This window comes from Crinia signifera, chromosome 3 (genome assembly GCF_055691185.1).
Source record: "Crinia signifera chromosome 3, ASM5569118v1, whole genome shotgun sequence".
Taxonomy (NCBI): Eukaryota; Metazoa; Chordata; class Amphibia; order Anura; family Myobatrachidae; genus Crinia; species Crinia signifera.
In genome coordinates this window covers 228,697,314-228,715,857 of record NC_139219.1, presented here as the reverse complement: position 1 = coordinate 228,715,857, position 18,544 = coordinate 228,697,314, and the positions used below count along the sequence as shown (strand labels likewise).

General features: G+C 40.4%; 1 protein-coding gene across 6 annotated transcripts in view; it reads right to left on the bottom strand.

The window, feature by feature from the left end:
• The window catches only part of ACAP2 (ArfGAP with coiled-coil, ankyrin repeat and PH domains 2), a 95,019-nt gene that overhangs the window by 20,605 nt on the left and 55,870 nt on the right, over positions 1-18,544 (bottom strand). For 2 of the 6 annotated variants that reach the window (XM_083177565.1, XM_083177563.1), the window contains exons 11-18: positions 18,330-18,350; positions 13,803-13,854; positions 13,546-13,646; positions 13,046-13,151; positions 12,716-12,918; positions 11,483-11,552; positions 9,963-10,057; positions 8,554-8,729 (exon numbers count right to left, since the gene is read on the bottom strand). In XM_083177565.1, coding sequence (XP_083033691.1) covers positions 8,554-8,729; positions 9,963-10,057; positions 11,483-11,552; positions 12,716-12,918; positions 13,046-13,151; positions 13,546-13,646; positions 13,803-13,854; positions 18,330-18,350 — 824 coding nt within the window. Of the gene's footprint in view, positions 1-5,790; positions 5,973-8,553; positions 8,730-9,962; positions 10,058-11,482; positions 11,553-12,715; positions 12,919-13,045; positions 13,152-13,545; positions 13,647-13,802; positions 13,855-18,329; positions 18,351-18,544 lie in introns of those variants that run through there. The other 4 variants (XM_083177561.1, XM_083177566.1, XM_083177562.1 and 1 more) reach the window with 4 other exon arrangements.

Here is an 18,544-nt window from a genome sequence, read left to right as displayed (position 1 = left end):
TATATATCAAATGCACTAATTACCTGTATGAGAAAAAAAACTTCCACATTTCCTTTTCCGTTACCTAAACAATCATTTGTTTCTTGCACAGGAGAACAAATTCAATAATATTTATATATTTTAAACCAGGGCTCGCCAATTTATAAAAAAAAAATCTAGGAGCCAGGATGAAAGTGTAGGAGCCAGAAAACGAAAAATAGGTAAAGTGCGTGCCAAAACGTCACACCATAATGCCTATTACACATGTCGAACACCCATTAGATATTATACCACCTGCCGCAATGCCCATTACACCACATGCCGTAATACCTATTGCATATTATACTTCATGCCATAATGCCCATTACATGGTATACCAAACACCATAATGCCTATTGCACCTAATGCCACACACTGTGATGCCCATTATATATATATATATATATATATATATATATATATATATATATATATATATATATATATATATATATATATATATATATATATATATACACACACACACACACACACACACACACACAATACCACATGCCATAATGTCCATTACATATTATGCCACATTGATACCAGGCAGGGGAAGATCCAGAAAAAATTACAGGGGGGGGGGGGGGTGCACCATTACAGGATAGTGGATGAGAAGGTAAAGGTGGACAGGGAGAGGCAGGGGGTGTTGCAGAGAAAAAGGAGGACAAACAAGGGGTGACTGACAGGAAGAATCCGTGGGTAACAGAGAGAGGAAGAGGGTGACCAAGAGTGGGGTGAAAGGGATAGATAGAGTGTGACAGAGAGGATAAGCAGTGAGTGACAGGGAGACTGATGGATAATGGGTGAAAGGGAGAGGTAGTGAGTGGCAGTGTGAGAGAAGCAAAGGGTGACACAGGCATCACTGTTTATACCCTCTCTCCATTTCCCAATCCCTTCATTCCCAATAGAAGCAGTGCTGTTTACTGTACCTAGAGCAGTGAGTCCTGGCAGAATTTATTCTGTCAGGGGTGCTGGCAGCAGCCTCTGGTGTCTTTGCTATCAGACATGTAAGCATCGGGTCCCCGTGGTGGGTAATCATAGCAGGAGTCCACCCAGGAGCAGTTGCAGCAGCCTCTGGTGCCCCTGTCATCTGACACTTCGCTCCATCGCTGACCGCCGACTGACCTCTCACCTAATCACCTCCTCCCACTCCCGTGTCCAAGACTTCTCTTGCGCTGCCCCCCTGCACTGGAACAACCTCCCGCCACCCATCAGGCTTTCTGATTCCCTTACTTCCTTCAAGCGCTCCCTCAAAACCCACTTTTTTCAACAAGCTTATCCCTCCTCCTATTCTGCCTCCGTTCCTACTTATCCTATTGTTTTTCGTTCGTCCACCCACCTATTTTTAGTATGTTAACTCTTATGAGTAGGGTCCTCCTTCCTCTTTACCTCACCTGTGCTCCTGTCCTTCCCTTCCTCTACTTCATATTCAGTCTCCTCGACAATTTTGACACCTACTTCTGAACTGATGGTGATATTAGTTCTACCAGCTTACCCCTATTCATACTGTATTTTTCAACACACGCTGCTGCTGCCCCGCGGTGGGTTATACTTTTAGCTACAACATCCAGCGCACCAGCAGAGCCGCGCACAACTCACACGGCTGCTGCTGTATCAGAAGACACAGCAGGTCCGCAGCGCGACTATTTGAAAAGTCAAGACGGCTCCCGAGCCAATCAGGAGCTACCACTGCAGCTCTGTGCTCAAGTGAAGTTTTAAATAGCCGCGCCTCAGACCTGCTCTGATACAGCAGCAGCCGGGTGAGTTGTGCACTGCTCTGCCGGCTGCTGCGGCGCTGGCTAGATGGATGTTATAAATAAAAGTATAATCCTCCAAGGGGCCCACTACTGTCATTAATTAAAGTCACTCTGCCCGGGGAGTACTGCTTCCTGGCAAAACTGGTCGCCAGGAAGCAAAATCTGGTCGCTATGATGATCGGGTTTTGTCGAGCCCGGTTTTAAACCACTGGTCTACTTTCACAGAACTAAATGTTCTCACCTTTTATGGTTTGTCCTTTTATTTGACTAGAATCAACTATAAGCTTTAACTGACTTATGCTCTAAAGGCCCATACACACTAAGTAATTTTGAGCTGGTCGTAGCTCACTTGTGGTGTTTTTTTAGCCTACTTTCAGTTCAAAATCTGCTAGTGTATATGGCCAGGCAAGAGTGCTGATGCGCTTCCACATCAACACTGACCACAGTCTGTTTTACCAGCCAAGTGAACCACTTTCCATAGTATCCTACCACGAAGACTGCTACTACTGGCGGCGGGTAAGAAATTGCTCAGTGTGCATGCACTGAGCTATTTTCAGCCCAACGATTTTCACATCATCGCTCCTCATTCACACTGGGCAAAAATGCCTAGTGTGTATGTGCTTTAAGAATGAAAGTTCTTGATCCATTATTCAACCTTATTCATGGAATATTTAAATATCCACTTCCATCACATACAATGGCCCAAAGGTGCTATAGCAGTGAACTAACTTCATGTAAACCCAGAGTTACCTTCCTCAGTTGTTGCCCAGTAAAGATAGCCAGCATTTTAAAATGTATACTTTTGTGTGTGGTATTACACGGCTACAATATACGGATTCGGTATGAAATCCCGGTGGTCGGAATCCCGGCATTCAAAATCCCGACAAAGGGGGGGGACGTGGATCGTCCCCCCTTGCGGGCTTGCTGCGCTCACTGCATAGCGGGCCCGGAGCCTCGCTGTGCTCGGCACACTAATTTATTCTCCCTCTATGGGTGTCGGAGGGAGAACGTTTCGGGATATCGGCGGTCGGGATTTCGAACGCCGGGATTCTGACCGCATCCCCAATATACAACCAAGATAGGGGAAAACAAAAAGGAGTTGACAAGTTGTATTAAAAAAAAAAAAAAAAAAAACACGCAATGTCATGTTTGCAGTGATTGGGGAAATATGTTTATGGAACAATATATAATAGAACTTGCAGTATTTTATCTATTCTGAAAAAGTCACAGAACCATATGATGTGTCATTTTATACACAGTGACTTTCTCCTGCTGTTCCTCTATTCACCTCCTCACAGCAGCTTCATATTCTGACTGTAGCTCTGCCAGTAATCCAACATCAACTTTAGCTCATGCTTGTCATTCATTGCATAGCTACAAAGATGGTAAATTCGCAAAATAAACAAAATACATAGTTCAGATACTTGTTCGCATTATGTGCTCTCCAATTACTAACATTATTTGTCTTTCTATTATTACAAATAAATTCTAAATAAATGAATAAAAATACACAGGGCCATGTCGTTCAGCTTTTATTTCTCAGGTGGAAATTCTGTTCTCTGCAATAGTAGCAAAGTGCTGGCAGAACTTAGTGGGGATGGTCGGAATGCTAGCAGACCATGGATAACATCGTCATAGAGAGGTCCACAGGGAACGGTGTGATGTTGGACTACTGTAATTCTTGGCCACATTTGCAGATGAACATGGCAGAGAACGGACTCCTAGAATTGTGATACTGTGATAGCAAAGAGGAGGCAGCCAGGATAGACTTCCCAACAGGCTTCCTAAATGCTCATGTAAAATTGCCATTATGCACACAAACACCAAGATCAGTGCTAGATCCAAAGGTTTGGGTGTGATTTGGGGGCACAGGATTGTTTATACATGTATTACTACTTAATGCATATAATGATTTTTAGTTACAATATTAATAGTGGGTACAAAATTCGATTTTGATTAAATTTCTACAATATAGTCTTGGCAAGACTATTTTTCTTATTTATTTCCACTAAATGTGAATGCGCATCGGGATGGAATCTGCATCGAATGTGGAAAAACCATTCAATGCCCATTTGATTCCGATTCGATTTTGCTTCTATAACCAAAATGGATTAGGAAAATAGTGGAAATCTCCCTGTGTGTACCCCACTATTATAGTGGGTGCACACAGTGTGATTTTGCTTGCGATTCGATCCTGATTCAATTGGGATCGATTCAAACGGTACGCAACATGCATTAGTTATGGACTATATAGTACAGATCTGTACAGTATAGTCGTGCCTGCCAAGCCTATTTTTCTATTTGATTTACACTACTCGGGAGTGCACATCAGGATTGACTCTGCATCGAATGATGCTAAAAGCAATTGATTTCGATTAGATTTTGCTTGTAGAAGTAAAGTCAAATAGAAATTGTGGAAATCTCAACACTATAAGGTATGGTTTCAAAACAGGCTGTGAATTTGGCAAAGTTTCTACATTCCACTGCCAGCACTATAGATGCATACCCTCCAACATCTGAAGAATAAAAACCAATACAAATCTGGAAAGGTGGTGTGGCCACAGGTAAAGGGGATGTGGCCACACCCCCTTTCCTATATTTACAATGGGCAGTTGGAGACCCCAAAAAAGGTACAGGTCATATAAAAATGGTACTGTACCTGCCAAAAAGGTACAGTTGGAGGGTATGCAGATGTTCAAAGTGACCTTTTTGGCTGCTGTAACTCTGCAATCACGTTAACACATGTGACAATATGGTAGTGTCTAGATCTCCTTCAGTTTTGACAATTTTCTCATCATGCCCATGGTACATGTATACCTGGAGGTGGAATATAAATCTGTGGCGAGCGAAGTGAGCCACCGTACGAGTGTAGCAAGCCCGCGAGGATACAATGCAGCTAAAATGAAAGAAAATAACCTACAGCTATGTGAATTACAGATAAAATAAAAAACATTGTGTGGGCATCCAACAACTTCCGCCCTCACTGAACATCACATCCTGTAATCAAAACTGAAAGGGATCTAGTCTCTACTGTGACAATGTGAAAAAGAAAGCAAAATAGAGTTTGCAACATTTCATTGCACATGCAGCTAAGCTTAGAGACACCACAGCACGGGGAACAGCATTCATGAATTGCTGTGCACATCATCTATGTAGTTATATTTAAAGGAATACTGTACTCCTCCAAAGGGAAACTGAGACCAGTATACAAACTGCTCATATCATAAATATGATTTGGTGTCAATTACTAAGTAAAGGTTAATACTAATCAAATAAATAAGGGGCCTTAGCCTTGTACACATTATGGTGCTAGCAGACATTCAGTGTCCCAATATCCACTAAAGGTGTTGGTTTGCTGTGTAGCAGCTTGCACAGGAAAAACAACTTGTATGATCGCCTTGGTCAGGACGACATTAACAGAACCAGCTCTAACACTCCGCTCTTCTGATGAAATGCTGATGGAATAGGAGAGCTTGCTATGCTAGCCAACACACAGCAGGCCAATGTCTGTAAGGTACGAATAAAGGCAGATGAATCTATAGCACCCTACAAGAACGAAATGCAAAGTAAGTTTTATTTATATAGTGCGCTTTCTCCAACAGGACTCTTGGACCAGGTGATCAGAGTACAGTGTGATAATGTCCAGTATATTCTACACTGACATTTAAACCACTTTATATCCATGTCAGCAGTTCAGACTATAGTGAACATTGCATAGGTAAATACATGCTACAAGTTAAGGAGCAGTTTGCATTTTGCAGTTTCCCATGTAGCACTTCTCTTTACACCCATATTCTTTTGGATGTAATCATTAAAAACCCAAGATGATGTATGAAGACTTTAACAAGAGCGGAAAACATTGACACTATCAAAATGTAAGTATTTGCGTATTTTTAAGGTCAGAAAATGTAACCTTAAAAATAGTTAATGAGCAGAAAATGGTGAAAAGCAGACAGAAGCCACTAGGACAGCAAGGACTGCACACCATACAAAAACGGTTACTTACTACTACGCAGCTTTGAGGAAGTATCAAAGTAGGAGAACAGCGAGTCTAGCTCATCGGGACAGAACAGAGACTCCCGCCGTGCTTCGTCACTGCTAACAGCAACCGCTGGGGACATGCAGGTTAGCAAAGCATAAAGCGGGCAGCAAAAGGAGAAAGAGGGTCAAGTAAAACCAGACAGCTATCTGGTGAAAGAGAAAGTGTGACGTCAGAGATAAACAACTAGCTGAGGTTACAGATCTAGCAATACATTTGCTTTGGAATGTTTTAACACTCGGCAATAAAAAATACATGCCAAAAAGAATTCCATCAATATATATTTATATAATATAAATCTAATCTCCACTAATTTAGGGGCCAGTTGAAATTATTGAAGCAGAAATGCCACTACAGGCATCTACCAGCGGTGAAGGCAGAGGTACATCCTTCAAATATCTGAAACGACTGTATTGGCATGTGGGTATGTGAGAGGGTAGATCATATCTGCAACTTCCCTTACTAAGGTTTTAAGAGAATTTACCACAATTATAATCAAATGCCAACATGGCTCTTTTTAAGGTTTTAATATTGTGTATCTTTACAGTGAGAGAAATTTACTGGCATATAATCTTTACATACTTTATTGATCTTTGACCACCTTGGTAGATGATTATATAATTTATTAGCCAAAATCAACATACATTACTTCCAATTGTGAAAGAAACACTTTATCTGGCCGTTTAAGGAGCCCATACATTATTAGGGCAATTATCCGTTCTGACGGTGCATGGGTCAGGGGATTGGAGAAACCCAACATGTTGGAAATCCTCGATTCACCAATACTAACCAAAAATAATTGGGAATGACGAGTCAGCGATTTTTAACATGCAATTTTTTTGCAGATTCGCTGACAGATCATCAATTATTGATCGTCAACTATGTAGATCCACTGATTGGCAGAACTGAGGCAGCCTAAATTAGCCAACTGGTTCTTACCTGCTGTAAAATTCTATGAATCGGGCCATCTTGATGGATTGCCAAAATAACTATAGGTGCAAGATCTTGAGTGCAAATGGACCTCTCCACCACATCCCATAAATGCTTGATTGGGTTAATGCCAGGTAAACGTGAATGCCATACCATTCGTTGCTACTCAAACCAACTTTGGATAATTTGGGAACAATGAAATATTCCGTTGTTGTGGGGATACATGAAGTCCATGAAGGGATATATACGGTCACCAAGCACTGTAACCTAGCAATTACCACTCAATAATGTGTTCAGGAGCACTACAGGGCTAAACTCTTGCCATTTGAAAACACCATGCACCATTATGGAACACCACTAGCCTGTGGAATCATACTGTCAGTGATTGATAGTATGATGCCATTTGGTGGCATGGAGGTCCAGTGACTGCCTCCGTTTATGAAAATAGAGGCATGTCAATGCCGGTTAGGGGGAGGGAAGAGGCCAGGTATCTTATCCTTATGTAAATCTGTGACGGGCGGCTTGCATGACCCCATAATTGCCGCAAACAGCCCGATGGTGTCCCTGTTATCTGATGCTATTTCCTATGATACAGCTTGGATCACTACTTCTAAGACACCTCCTGCTGCATTTATATGCAGTGTGTTAGTTGCTGCTTCCAATCACAACTGAATTAGCCTCTGTTACTAATCAACATCCCACAATTCTGGGCACCGGGCAGCTGCATTGTGGCTGGCAAGTAGCATCATTGTAATATTATCTGTCATCTTTGAAGTGAAAAGTTACCCACACATGTTGGCAAAATATCAATTTAGACCAAAAAAAAAGACTAATGAAAGCACCATGTTTGGCAGCATTAGAGCTGCACAGATCACAATTTCTAAGAAGCAAACTGCTGCTTCATTGAGTATTCTTATGTTGACAATATCTTTTTTTCATATACTGTACATATTAACAGGCATATAAAAAGCAAAATAGTTTCCCTTATTGGTAAAAAAAAACAGACATGACAATTGGCCTGTTACATACTGTAAATAAATGTGTAACATTATAACATGACTTTTGCCTAATTATGCATAACTGTGGTAGCATTGGATTGTGTCAGTGCAGGTTGTTAACGCAGAGCCCGAGCTGCTATTAGCCTTTACCTTTGCAATCAAGTTTAATGTTTTGATCGTATCAACTACGATCAACTAGAAAATATGCAGTTTAAGCAACTTTATGGTACACCCAATGGATCTAGTAAACAAGAAAACCTTGTAGACCATAGCAAGCCACACCAACCTGAGTGTCATACTTACTAGCAAACAAGGACCGCAAACCAATGCTATGCTTACTCCATACTTTTCCCATGATGGACTACAAATAGCATTATTATGTACTCACAAACTACTATATTATCTGCCCAGCTTCAGATTCTTAAAAATACAGCTCATTAGGTGTTTGCTAAAATTTACAGACCCAAAGTAACCCAGTGATCATTAGCAGCATGACAACATTATTCCTCAAAAAATTTTATGAAAACAATTTTGTATCGATTTTTTTTTTAAATGACTCTTCTGAAGACAGAATACTGTATATGAAAATAAAGATTCTGATAAAACAATGAGCAGTGGAGCAACTGCAACCAGTCAGTCACTATGAATGAATTCTGAGTTTAAAATGCTTAGTGTTTATTAATCGAATAATGAATCCATCTCTAACACAATTAAATAACATATCTAGTAGAAGAAAACAAAAATTATTATTTTTTTTTTTCAGCCTAAATTATTGAAATTCATTGTTTTTTTCTGCAGTTACCTGAGCCTCCGGAGGGCGTCCTAGTGTGATCTGCTGCTGTTAGGGCTTTATCAGAGGAAATCAGGCTGCTCTTCCGGGATAAGCTTTTCTTCCTCGCCACCACGACAGATTCACCACTATTATCTACAAACTTCTTCTCCACATACTTGGCTTTGATGTAGGCCTCTCTCTCCTGCCTATTGGATAACAATCACATAGATGTGTGTTACTAGACATGTTTCCTCAACTCTCCACAAATTATCCCCAAACCGTAAAGGTTAGTATTCTTCCAACTATTTAAATTGACGGAATGTGTCCCTTTAGCGACCGGCACCGGGAGCCAAGACCACGGGTGGGAATCCACGACTAACCGGCACAGACATCTGACAGGACAACACAGGTGCCTTTGTCAGCGACTGAACACCGAGGGAGAAAGGACCGGTCAACAAGTAAGAAACTTGCACTACCTCAGCTCTCCCCACCTACTCTTAGCGCTAGGGTCTGAGGGACGCATATAGACTGTATAAGATAGACAGTACTGCCAATGCACAGACCATTGAAACACAGGCAGAGGGACACCTACCCTTGGAAATTTAAAGCATGGGGAGTTTAAATTTAAACACTGGGCAGTGTGCACGGACATGTGGCAAGTATAGCTAGGCTGAGATGCCAGGACCCACAATCACACAGATACTTGCTAGAATTGCTAGGCTGGGATCCTCGTACCCACATAACAGAGGACTCCTTAATAGGGAGCGCACAACACAAGCAAAAAACAGATCCACTGGGGACAGTGGGACATTCTGTGACCCCAGTGGATTGCCCACAGCTGCACAGCTCCTGTTTGTAAGGTCAGCCAGTATTTCTGAGCCTCTAATATATATAAATATATAAATATTACGTTTAAATTATTATTGTCATGATTTAAACATTTTATTGTGACGGCCCCTACCCAGCTACTTTTTGATGCCACCCAGCTTGAAAAAATCTCCAAGGAGAACACTGAAGTTAATATACACTCTCAGGGTTTGTTTTTTTTAAACTGAGGAAAATGTTGAACAAAATATTTTAACCAACTAATCTGATAGAAAGTTGAGCATTTGAATTCAGAGTACATTTTTTAAAAGATCCTATATTTGTTGAACAGAAATATACACAGTGTACAGTATAAAGAAGTTCTTGCACTAGGTCCATTCCCAAGTTTCTATAATGGTCTTAGTAAGTCAGTTTCCAGAGCCCACAATGCAGTATAGTTCCAGTTTACTTCCATTTCCTTTGAATACACGAAAATTTTACATAAATATATTATCTACAGTGAAATACCCCACATTTCCCAAGGATATAAATAATGAAAGAAAACCAATAAATAAAAAATAAAAACTGTTAAAAGGACAAATGTAGTCGGTATGAAATTGAAATATACAACTTACCTTTGACACCCATTGTGAGGTTTTCTAACACTCACTAAGTCCACTCGCGCTTCATATATACTGTTTATCACATCATTTCCCAATTCACACATAACCTATTGATATTGGAAAAGAGAAGAAAGGAGCATTTTAAAGTCTAGTTTTAAATATTAGATGCTATGCATGACGGTATACTTAGGGCCTGATTCAGAGTTGATAACAAATGTAACATGTGCAGAGAGTTAGATTTAGGTGAGTTATTGCTGCTTTATTTTGACAGTACAATTTAGATTTCAGTTTGAACACACTTCACCCAAATCCAAGGGGAGAAGTCGCATCCAATTCTCCAGTGAGCCGCCTAGCAGTTTCCAGGGAGGCTCACATGCGGTTTGGCACTTGATGTGCCATATTTGCATTTGATTTATTGCATGTAAAGACTCCTGGGGAGCAGCAGCAGTGGTGGACCGCAGGAGCATTAAAAAAAACATTCAAAAGAATGGACGACCTGCAGATAGGTGTGTGTGCCAGCAGTGCGGCACCGCTGGCACACACCTACAGACAGAATCGGACACAATACATCGCAGGTGGTAAAAAGTTCCTGCACTGTGCCACTGATGGCTCCTATTCATCTTATGTTCTGGAGGTCCGACCTCCAACTCCGGTCCAATGTGAACAGGACCACGCATCGGATGTAATACACATGTGATTTGGGCTGATTTTACCCAATTTCTCTGCCCGATCCGCCAGAATCGGGTGGAATTGGGCCCAAATTGCATGGTGTAATACACAACTAAATTGTATAAAATTCTCTCTGATATTCCTAACGTCCATATACAACACATAAGATGTGAGTAGATCTCTGACACAGGGAACATTCTAAACCAAAACACTGGTTTATTTTTCTCAATTTGGAAAAAGAGATATTGCAGGAGTTTACCGGTTTAACCCAAAAGGTCTGTGTGGTTTAAAATTAAATCTATTCAACTTTTGTTTAGTTGCTCATAAAAAGCAAACCTGTTTAATATCAGCATAATTACAGAAACTGATATTTAGCAATAACTATTTTTAGCTTTCCTTGATTAGCTAGGCCACTGAAGAGGACGACACACATTGCGACATCGCAACTGTCATAGTCCAAAATAACTGGCCCAGTGTTGTGTTATCTGCAATGCCAAAGTGAGATGTTGATAATGACAGGGCCATTAACAGGGCATTCTGGTAAATGTGGCGGAAAGAGGACTATTATCAGCTTGTGTGTATTAAAGCTTTTATTGACCTCCGCAACACAAGACAGAACCATCTCTTGGCCTAATCACCAAATAACCATATCTAATTTGCACGTCCATACTGCACAGAGATCCCGACGCTTGACCCTCCGGCCATGCATCGATTTAAGACTGTGCATGACTGCCTTTAGTGGCCCCTTAGTCATCACTGGCTTACAGAAAATTAGAAATAAGAGAATTTTTAAAAGATTTGTGTATTCACATTATGAGCCATGTAAACAAATGATATGAAGATGTGGAACGAACAGTTAATACCTTTAGAAGCTCTGGCTCCCAAGTGTCCAGAGTTAAAGATCGCACTTTTGAAAAATGAACGCCAAGACTCCTTATAGTGCAAAAGAAACACAAAATAGGTTAGTTCAAAAAAGAAATCAGCATGATCATAACCTCAATCATCAAGCTTGCCCAATACTACAAACTGGAACTGGTTGGTATTGGCAACATCACATTTACCTTTGTACAACTATTTACCATCAATGTTCCACATTGTGAAATCTTTTGTTAGTTTCAATTTCTACCTCAGATTGCAGAGTTGCTTATTTACTTACTGCCTGATCAGAGAAGGTTTTCATTTCTGCTTTTGGGTGTTATACTCCAGCCCTAGCGTTTACATGCAATGTGAAAATGTATGCTCTCCATAGTATGGACTCCACTCCATAAGCCGTTGTATGCCTCAGTATAACAAGTTAATGCCCTCCTATGGAAAACGCAAATGTGGCGACTCCTGTATATTGCAATGAGCAGCACTCGGAAATAAATGTAGCCAAAAGGCACCTTTATGCCGAGTGCCGCTGATCATCACAATATATACTGTAAATAATGGCACTCAAAGGTGTATTGAAACCAAGCTTTCAGGGTATGGCCCCATCATCAGGACACAAAACCTACCCATATATCTATCTATCTATCTATCTATCTATACACATACATACACACACACACACACACACACACACACATACATACACAAGCATATATACACACTATCCACATTAGTTCGGCACTCCACACTAATAGTTAACAATTCGGGGTGCCCTCCATAGGTATCATGTATACAATCCAAAAGAAGGAGGCACTCAATAATGGGTAAAGTAAACAGGCTGTATTTGCGCCAAGCCCATCCTCGTCTGTCTGTTATGCCTGAGGATGTGGGTACATCTCGAAAGTTCTTGGCGCAAATACAGCCTGTTTACTTTACAGATGTAGATATCATTTTTTTGTAATTATTATTTAAATAAATTAAGGTGATCCAGTTTACTTTGGCATTAACCTATCAGGCAAGGTTAAACAAGTCTATGTAAATAGCTTCTATGCACACATTTTCAAACGCTGGTGGGCAGCAACCCCTGGGGCATAGGAATGTTTGACCCAAAATAACCCAGATATCCGAGCCTACTATAGTTCAATTCTAATCAATGTATAGTATGATGTAGATGTCCCAATATAAACCTACAGTACACAGATTACCAACAACAAGCTGCTGCTCACCTGTGAATTCCTGAGCATTCGATGCATAGAGTAATGCCCAGATTAATACTAGCCCATCGAGCATCTGGAAGGCCACAATCACAGCACTTTGTATTCCCGGGAATACACTGCACCCTCTGAAGCGCACTCTCCCCTTTAACCAGCTTTTCTTTTGTCTCGGATATTGGGCTAGTGGTAGATAAGGAAGGCTTCTTATCTATTTTCTGTGCACAAAAAAAATATATATATACTATTTAGTAACCTTTATTAAGAACATTATAGATTATGTATCTCTATAAACAATGATGAAGCATGATGTGGATCATGTGATAAAAGATCCTGATTGCCGACCTCTGCTTCATCTCCCTTTTCTCGGTAAGCTGTGGCAATGCTTGTCTGTACAGCTTTGATCCATGCCTGGCGCAGCTTCTCAGAGTCAGCCTGCAGCATACAGCTCCTGGAGAGGAGATCAACATATACTGGTAGATTAAGTTAATCCCAACTAAATGAACCCCAGTGTGAATGTATTTGCATGTACATGTGGTAGGGAATATAGATTTTAAGCTCCACCGGTGGCAGGTACTGCTGCTAATGGCCAAATACTCTCTGTAAAGTAATATGGGATGTGTGTGCTATATAAATAACTGGTAATAAATAATAAATATCGTAAGCTTCACATGCAAAGCTACTTTATGCACAAAAATATTCATTACATTTCACAACTTCCAAACACCCACAAGTTTCTGCTTTGGCATAACGCCCTATCAGCCAAAAGCTGAGAATACATTTAAAATCCAAATTTTCCTGACCAATGAAAGAACAAATAAAATATTGGTACAGTTAATACTTACTTAGTAGGTGAAACAACCTCAAAGCAAAAGCGTCTCTCAATATCTTCACAGTGTTTCACTGTGCAAAGGCGTAAATCTTCTACAACTATTGTGGGATTGTCCTAGGTAGAAAGAGAGCATTAGTAAACTAAGAAGAGGAAAAACCTCATAAGAAAACATGAAGGGCACATTCCATATACTAAGGTTTAATATAAAGGTTACAAACCGCCCCCCCAAAAATATAGTAAACTTAAATCAGACTTCCTGACACCACTCACCTTAAATTTCTTTTGATACACCAGTTGATTATTCTGTATTGAAAACCAGCGCCTGCACAAATGGAAATACAAAACACATATAACGAAAAAATGTATTAGCTACCGTACTTTCAGGGTGTGTACACTTATCAGTAGCATCACAGGACATTTAATGCAAAAAATTAGTGCAACATGATCGTACAATGTTAACCACCACTTGGACAACAGCAGAGCAGCTTGGGAAAATACGCAGGAAGAGGGTGGCGTGAGTAAAATGAAAGAGGTTGTGTACTTGAAAAGTATAATTTTTTTTTTTTTAAATATGTAGGTCACATAGCCTGAGTGGCCAATAAAACAAGTAAATAAATAAATCAAAAACATAAAAACCAGTGTAGTTCTGACATATTTTGTTAAACCTAACAATGAATTCTAAATCAAGAGGTACAGCGAAGCTGATCTCTCAAACTCACATCACCATGCTAAAATATACTTGGTACAGTATATGCTTATACTATTCAAGTGGTGGCTGTAATAGACCAGCAAGGCAACTAGCTCATGAAAATACTGCACAAAAATTCTCCCCCATCCCCGCTAAAACCTGCTTTCTCAGAATTAGACTAACACCCATATAAAATAACAAAATATCACCCATCCAGTATACCAAATGCATAGCTCCAAAAAAGTCAAGATGAAGAAATCATATGGGTTAATGTTAACCGAGTGCAGGAACATTTATTTTTGTGTTGGGGGGTGGAACCTATCTGCACTACATTAGGAACTTACAAACTCAGAGATAACATGACATGACAATAATGAATACCCTCCTACATGGAAAGCAAGCCACAGGCAATGAATCGTTCTTTACTTATTTAGAAGGTTTCAGATGGGATCTCACATCCCATCTGGGGCAAGTGACAGGTAGTTAGTTCTGAGAGCAGAAACAGTTGGGCAGACTGAAAGTTACATTTAAAATGCAGTAGAGTATTACATCTAAAACAGTGACATTCAAGAACCTTCAAGAAGGAAAGTGCATAACTGTGTTCCTGGTATTTAAATCGATAAAAACAGTACTATAAATTGCAATGAAAAAATAAAGACACGCTTCTGAAATAAAGGTGGACAACTGAATGTTTCTCTATACTAGTTCTATGGTCACAGTAAAAGAGGAAATGCTACACCATGGTACAGGAAATGGAAAGCTACGGAGCAGAGGGAAAAGAATAGGAAGTGTGACAAGAGGAAAATACTGACACAGGAGGAATATAAGAGGAAGCCAAATTCAAGCACACAGGTAAACAGTATTCTGTTAGTGTCTGGATTACTAGCAAACGCATAGACAGATTCAAGCTTTACCTCTCTGTGGTAATAAGCATGCACTCTCATTGTACAGATTATCGTCTTACTGAATGGGTTAACACTGGGATACCATTTATTGTGTGTAAAGAATTAATCAAGTATGGTTGGAAAGCTTCTCCAATTCACAGTTATGGCAAAACTGGGAAGCGCCTCAGGTGGCATTAGAAAAAAAAAAAAGGGTCTTTTGGAAGAAAAACTGACAATCATTAAATGAATAGAAAGTCCTTTAGTGACAGTAAGCCACCCTTTTGTCGCATATACAGTTACTTTAATGTGACACTAACTGGAGCTTCTGTCACTCTGCAAAACTACTGTATGTACATGAAAAAACCATGAGGTCAATGTGATCCATAAAGAGCACTTGTAAGAAAAATACACTTGCACACAAAGTAGCACCGCAGAGCTGCAGATTTTGCAGTCTATAAATACATTATAACCTCTCTGCGGGTGACATTTAATAGAATGCGATTTTTAGTAACATTTCAAATTCGCCCATTATTGCACTTTTTAAAATAAAATTTTTCGCTGCGAATTCGCGTAATTAATTAGGTGCGTATTCCAGGCAAAAAGTGTGATTAAGTGCGATAGTGTGCGATTTTTAGGCATGAAAATGTTTGAATTAGAGGAAATGTGCGAATTTGTGTTAAAAAAAATTAATAAATAAATGTTGCGAGGTCCCCCCTCCTGAGCATAACCAGCCCCGGGCTCATTGAGCCGGACCTGGTTCCAAAAATATGGGGGACAAAAAGCATAGGAGTCCCCCGTATTTCTGAAACAGCCCCGGACTCTTGGACCAGTCCTGGTTCCAAAAATACGGGGGACAAAAATTCTGGGGGTCCGCTGTATTTTTAAACCATCACCGGGCTCCAACAGCCCGCTGTGTCATGCCACAGCAGCCCGGCTGAAACATGAGCACCATGGATGGTCAGCCTTGGACGGGCTCATGTTTCGGCCAGGGGACCTTATGTAAAAAGTGTCCCCAGCTGTGGCATGACACCGCAGGCTGTGTTTTAAAATACAGGGGACCCCAGAATTTTTGTCCCCTGTATTTTTGGAACCAGGTCCCGCTCAACGAGCCCTGGGCTGGTAATGCTCGGGGGGGGGGGGGACCCCACGCCATTAAAAAAACAAAAAAACTTTTACACATTTGGTTCTGGCAAATTCGCCTGTCAAAACCTGGTCTGCAAGTGTGGCGATTTTTAGACACATTTTCCCAAATTCGCATCTCATTAAATATGCGGATTGTATAATTGTATACTTTCAATGGGAAAACATTGCACTTTCAGAATGTGCGGTTTTTGCCGTTTTCGCATCTCATTAAATATGCGAATTCGGGAAAAAGTGCAATTTCAGCAGTTTTTTTGCCTAAATTTCGCTCAAACATTTTCGCATCTCATTAAATGTCACCCTGCTTATCCTTTTCATCTGTGAAAGCATCAGATGTGATGCAGCCACTGCATTGAGTGTTAGGAAAGTGCTTTCATGTGAAAGGGATAACTTGCACGTAATGAAGAGGAGCTTCAAAACAGTATTGAGACTGGACATGCACTATATTATTATAGCTTATTATATTCTGTGTTCCGCTTGTCTAACACCATCACACTCTACTGAGTAGATTTGTGCATCCATCTTATGGCAAGCTACAGTATTCAAAATAGCTTTAGTTTAACCTATAAACACACAGGGGTGTCCATCACCTGGTTGATCATAATTACATTGACCCCATATGGGGACGCCATATAGGTCAAAAGGTCGACATGTACATGGTAGACACCTCAAAAGGTCGAAAGGCACAAAGAGTTGACTTTTGTGGGGGGGGGGGGGGGGACTTTTAGGTGCCATTTACCATTTTAAACTATGTGTCCATAATTAGTGTACCACTATGCTCGCCACACTTCACTCCACTGTGCACGGCACAGGTTACTAGATGATAAATGATAAAAAAAAAAGGTGAAAAAATTATGTTTGAGTCCTATTTAGAGAAAAGTGCTATATAGATAACATTATTATTTTATAATAAAAACTTGTGTCGATCATTGTCATGTTGATAATTTGAACCTCATCGCTGTGGCGTGGAGGCGATGAGTAACTGTGAGCACAGAGGCTATTGCTGAGCTGCAATGCTTGTCTGCGGTCCTCATGCTGCCAATGAAAAATGACCCTCACAAAATGTCCACCCCCTTACAGCAGACAATTTTTGAGGATGCTAGAGGCGGCAACGGTGGCCTCCTCTAGCATCCTTAAAAATGGTCTGCAGTAAAGGGCAGCCATTTTGTATGAGTAATTTTTCATTAGCAGCATGAGGAGCAGTAGATCTGTGGGTCCCAGCCACAGACCCGGTGGCAGAAAGAGGAGGGATAAGGTAGGGGTTTTAACATTACTTTGGGGGGCACTGCAGAAAAATTCTGGCGGGGGGCTGCACATTTTTTAGTTATGCCACTGATCAAACTAATGCATGTCAACCGTATGGGTGGAACTATTGACTGTTGACCTATCCTCTAGATGCTAACACACAGCATGACGTGAAATGATCAGCTATGTACAAAGCACCTCAGAAAGTACTACTGATAACATCTAAATAACTGTTTCCACATAAAAGGTACAACCATTAACATGCAAGAGTCATAGAATTCTGTTAACAGTACAAAACTGCAAAAGGATGCAACACAATGCAAGCTTCAATACAGCACACTTTGGGATTTAAGAGGACTATTAGTAACAAGTAAACATATATAGTAAAATGTTAATACTTACTGCAAGCAAAAGCGTAATGCAACCAAGTGGGAGAGATAACATGCAATGGACAGCATCTCATAACAAGAGTTTTTATTAGAAGGTAAAAGATCTGAGGATCGGGATGTGAAAGTGCTCCAAGTATTCATGCAAATCCTATGGCAGCTTACTATTGTGATATAGATTTGTGCCTCTTTACACCCTCTAAATCTTAGTAGGTAGGCGAAATTAGTATTCATCTATCAGCCTAATGTTTTCTAATAGCAAGTCTCCTGTAACACAGAACACAAGTGTTGTATTCAGAGTATCAGAACCATTGCAGGTTCTAAAGTGTTAATTATTATTTATGTGTAAGTATGAGATACATCCATTGCAGGAGATCTATGTCAAGTACGAGGATCACATTGAGAGGAACGTGCCACATGTAATACATGAAGGGAAGAAGACGCTGGTTGATACCTGATGTGATCTGGCTTTTTCCTGTCATGTGAAAAAATGGGGCAGGATTAAAACATACTGGAAAGGAGGAGAAGGAATGAAAATGCAAAATAAGAGCAGCAGCATGACATGAAATCAGAAAATAAGATTGCAGCTAAAGCACTACCAAAAGAAAAGAAAAAAACATACAGCATCTTCTGTTTGTGTGATGGTCAATCATCTCAGCCAGTGGTAAC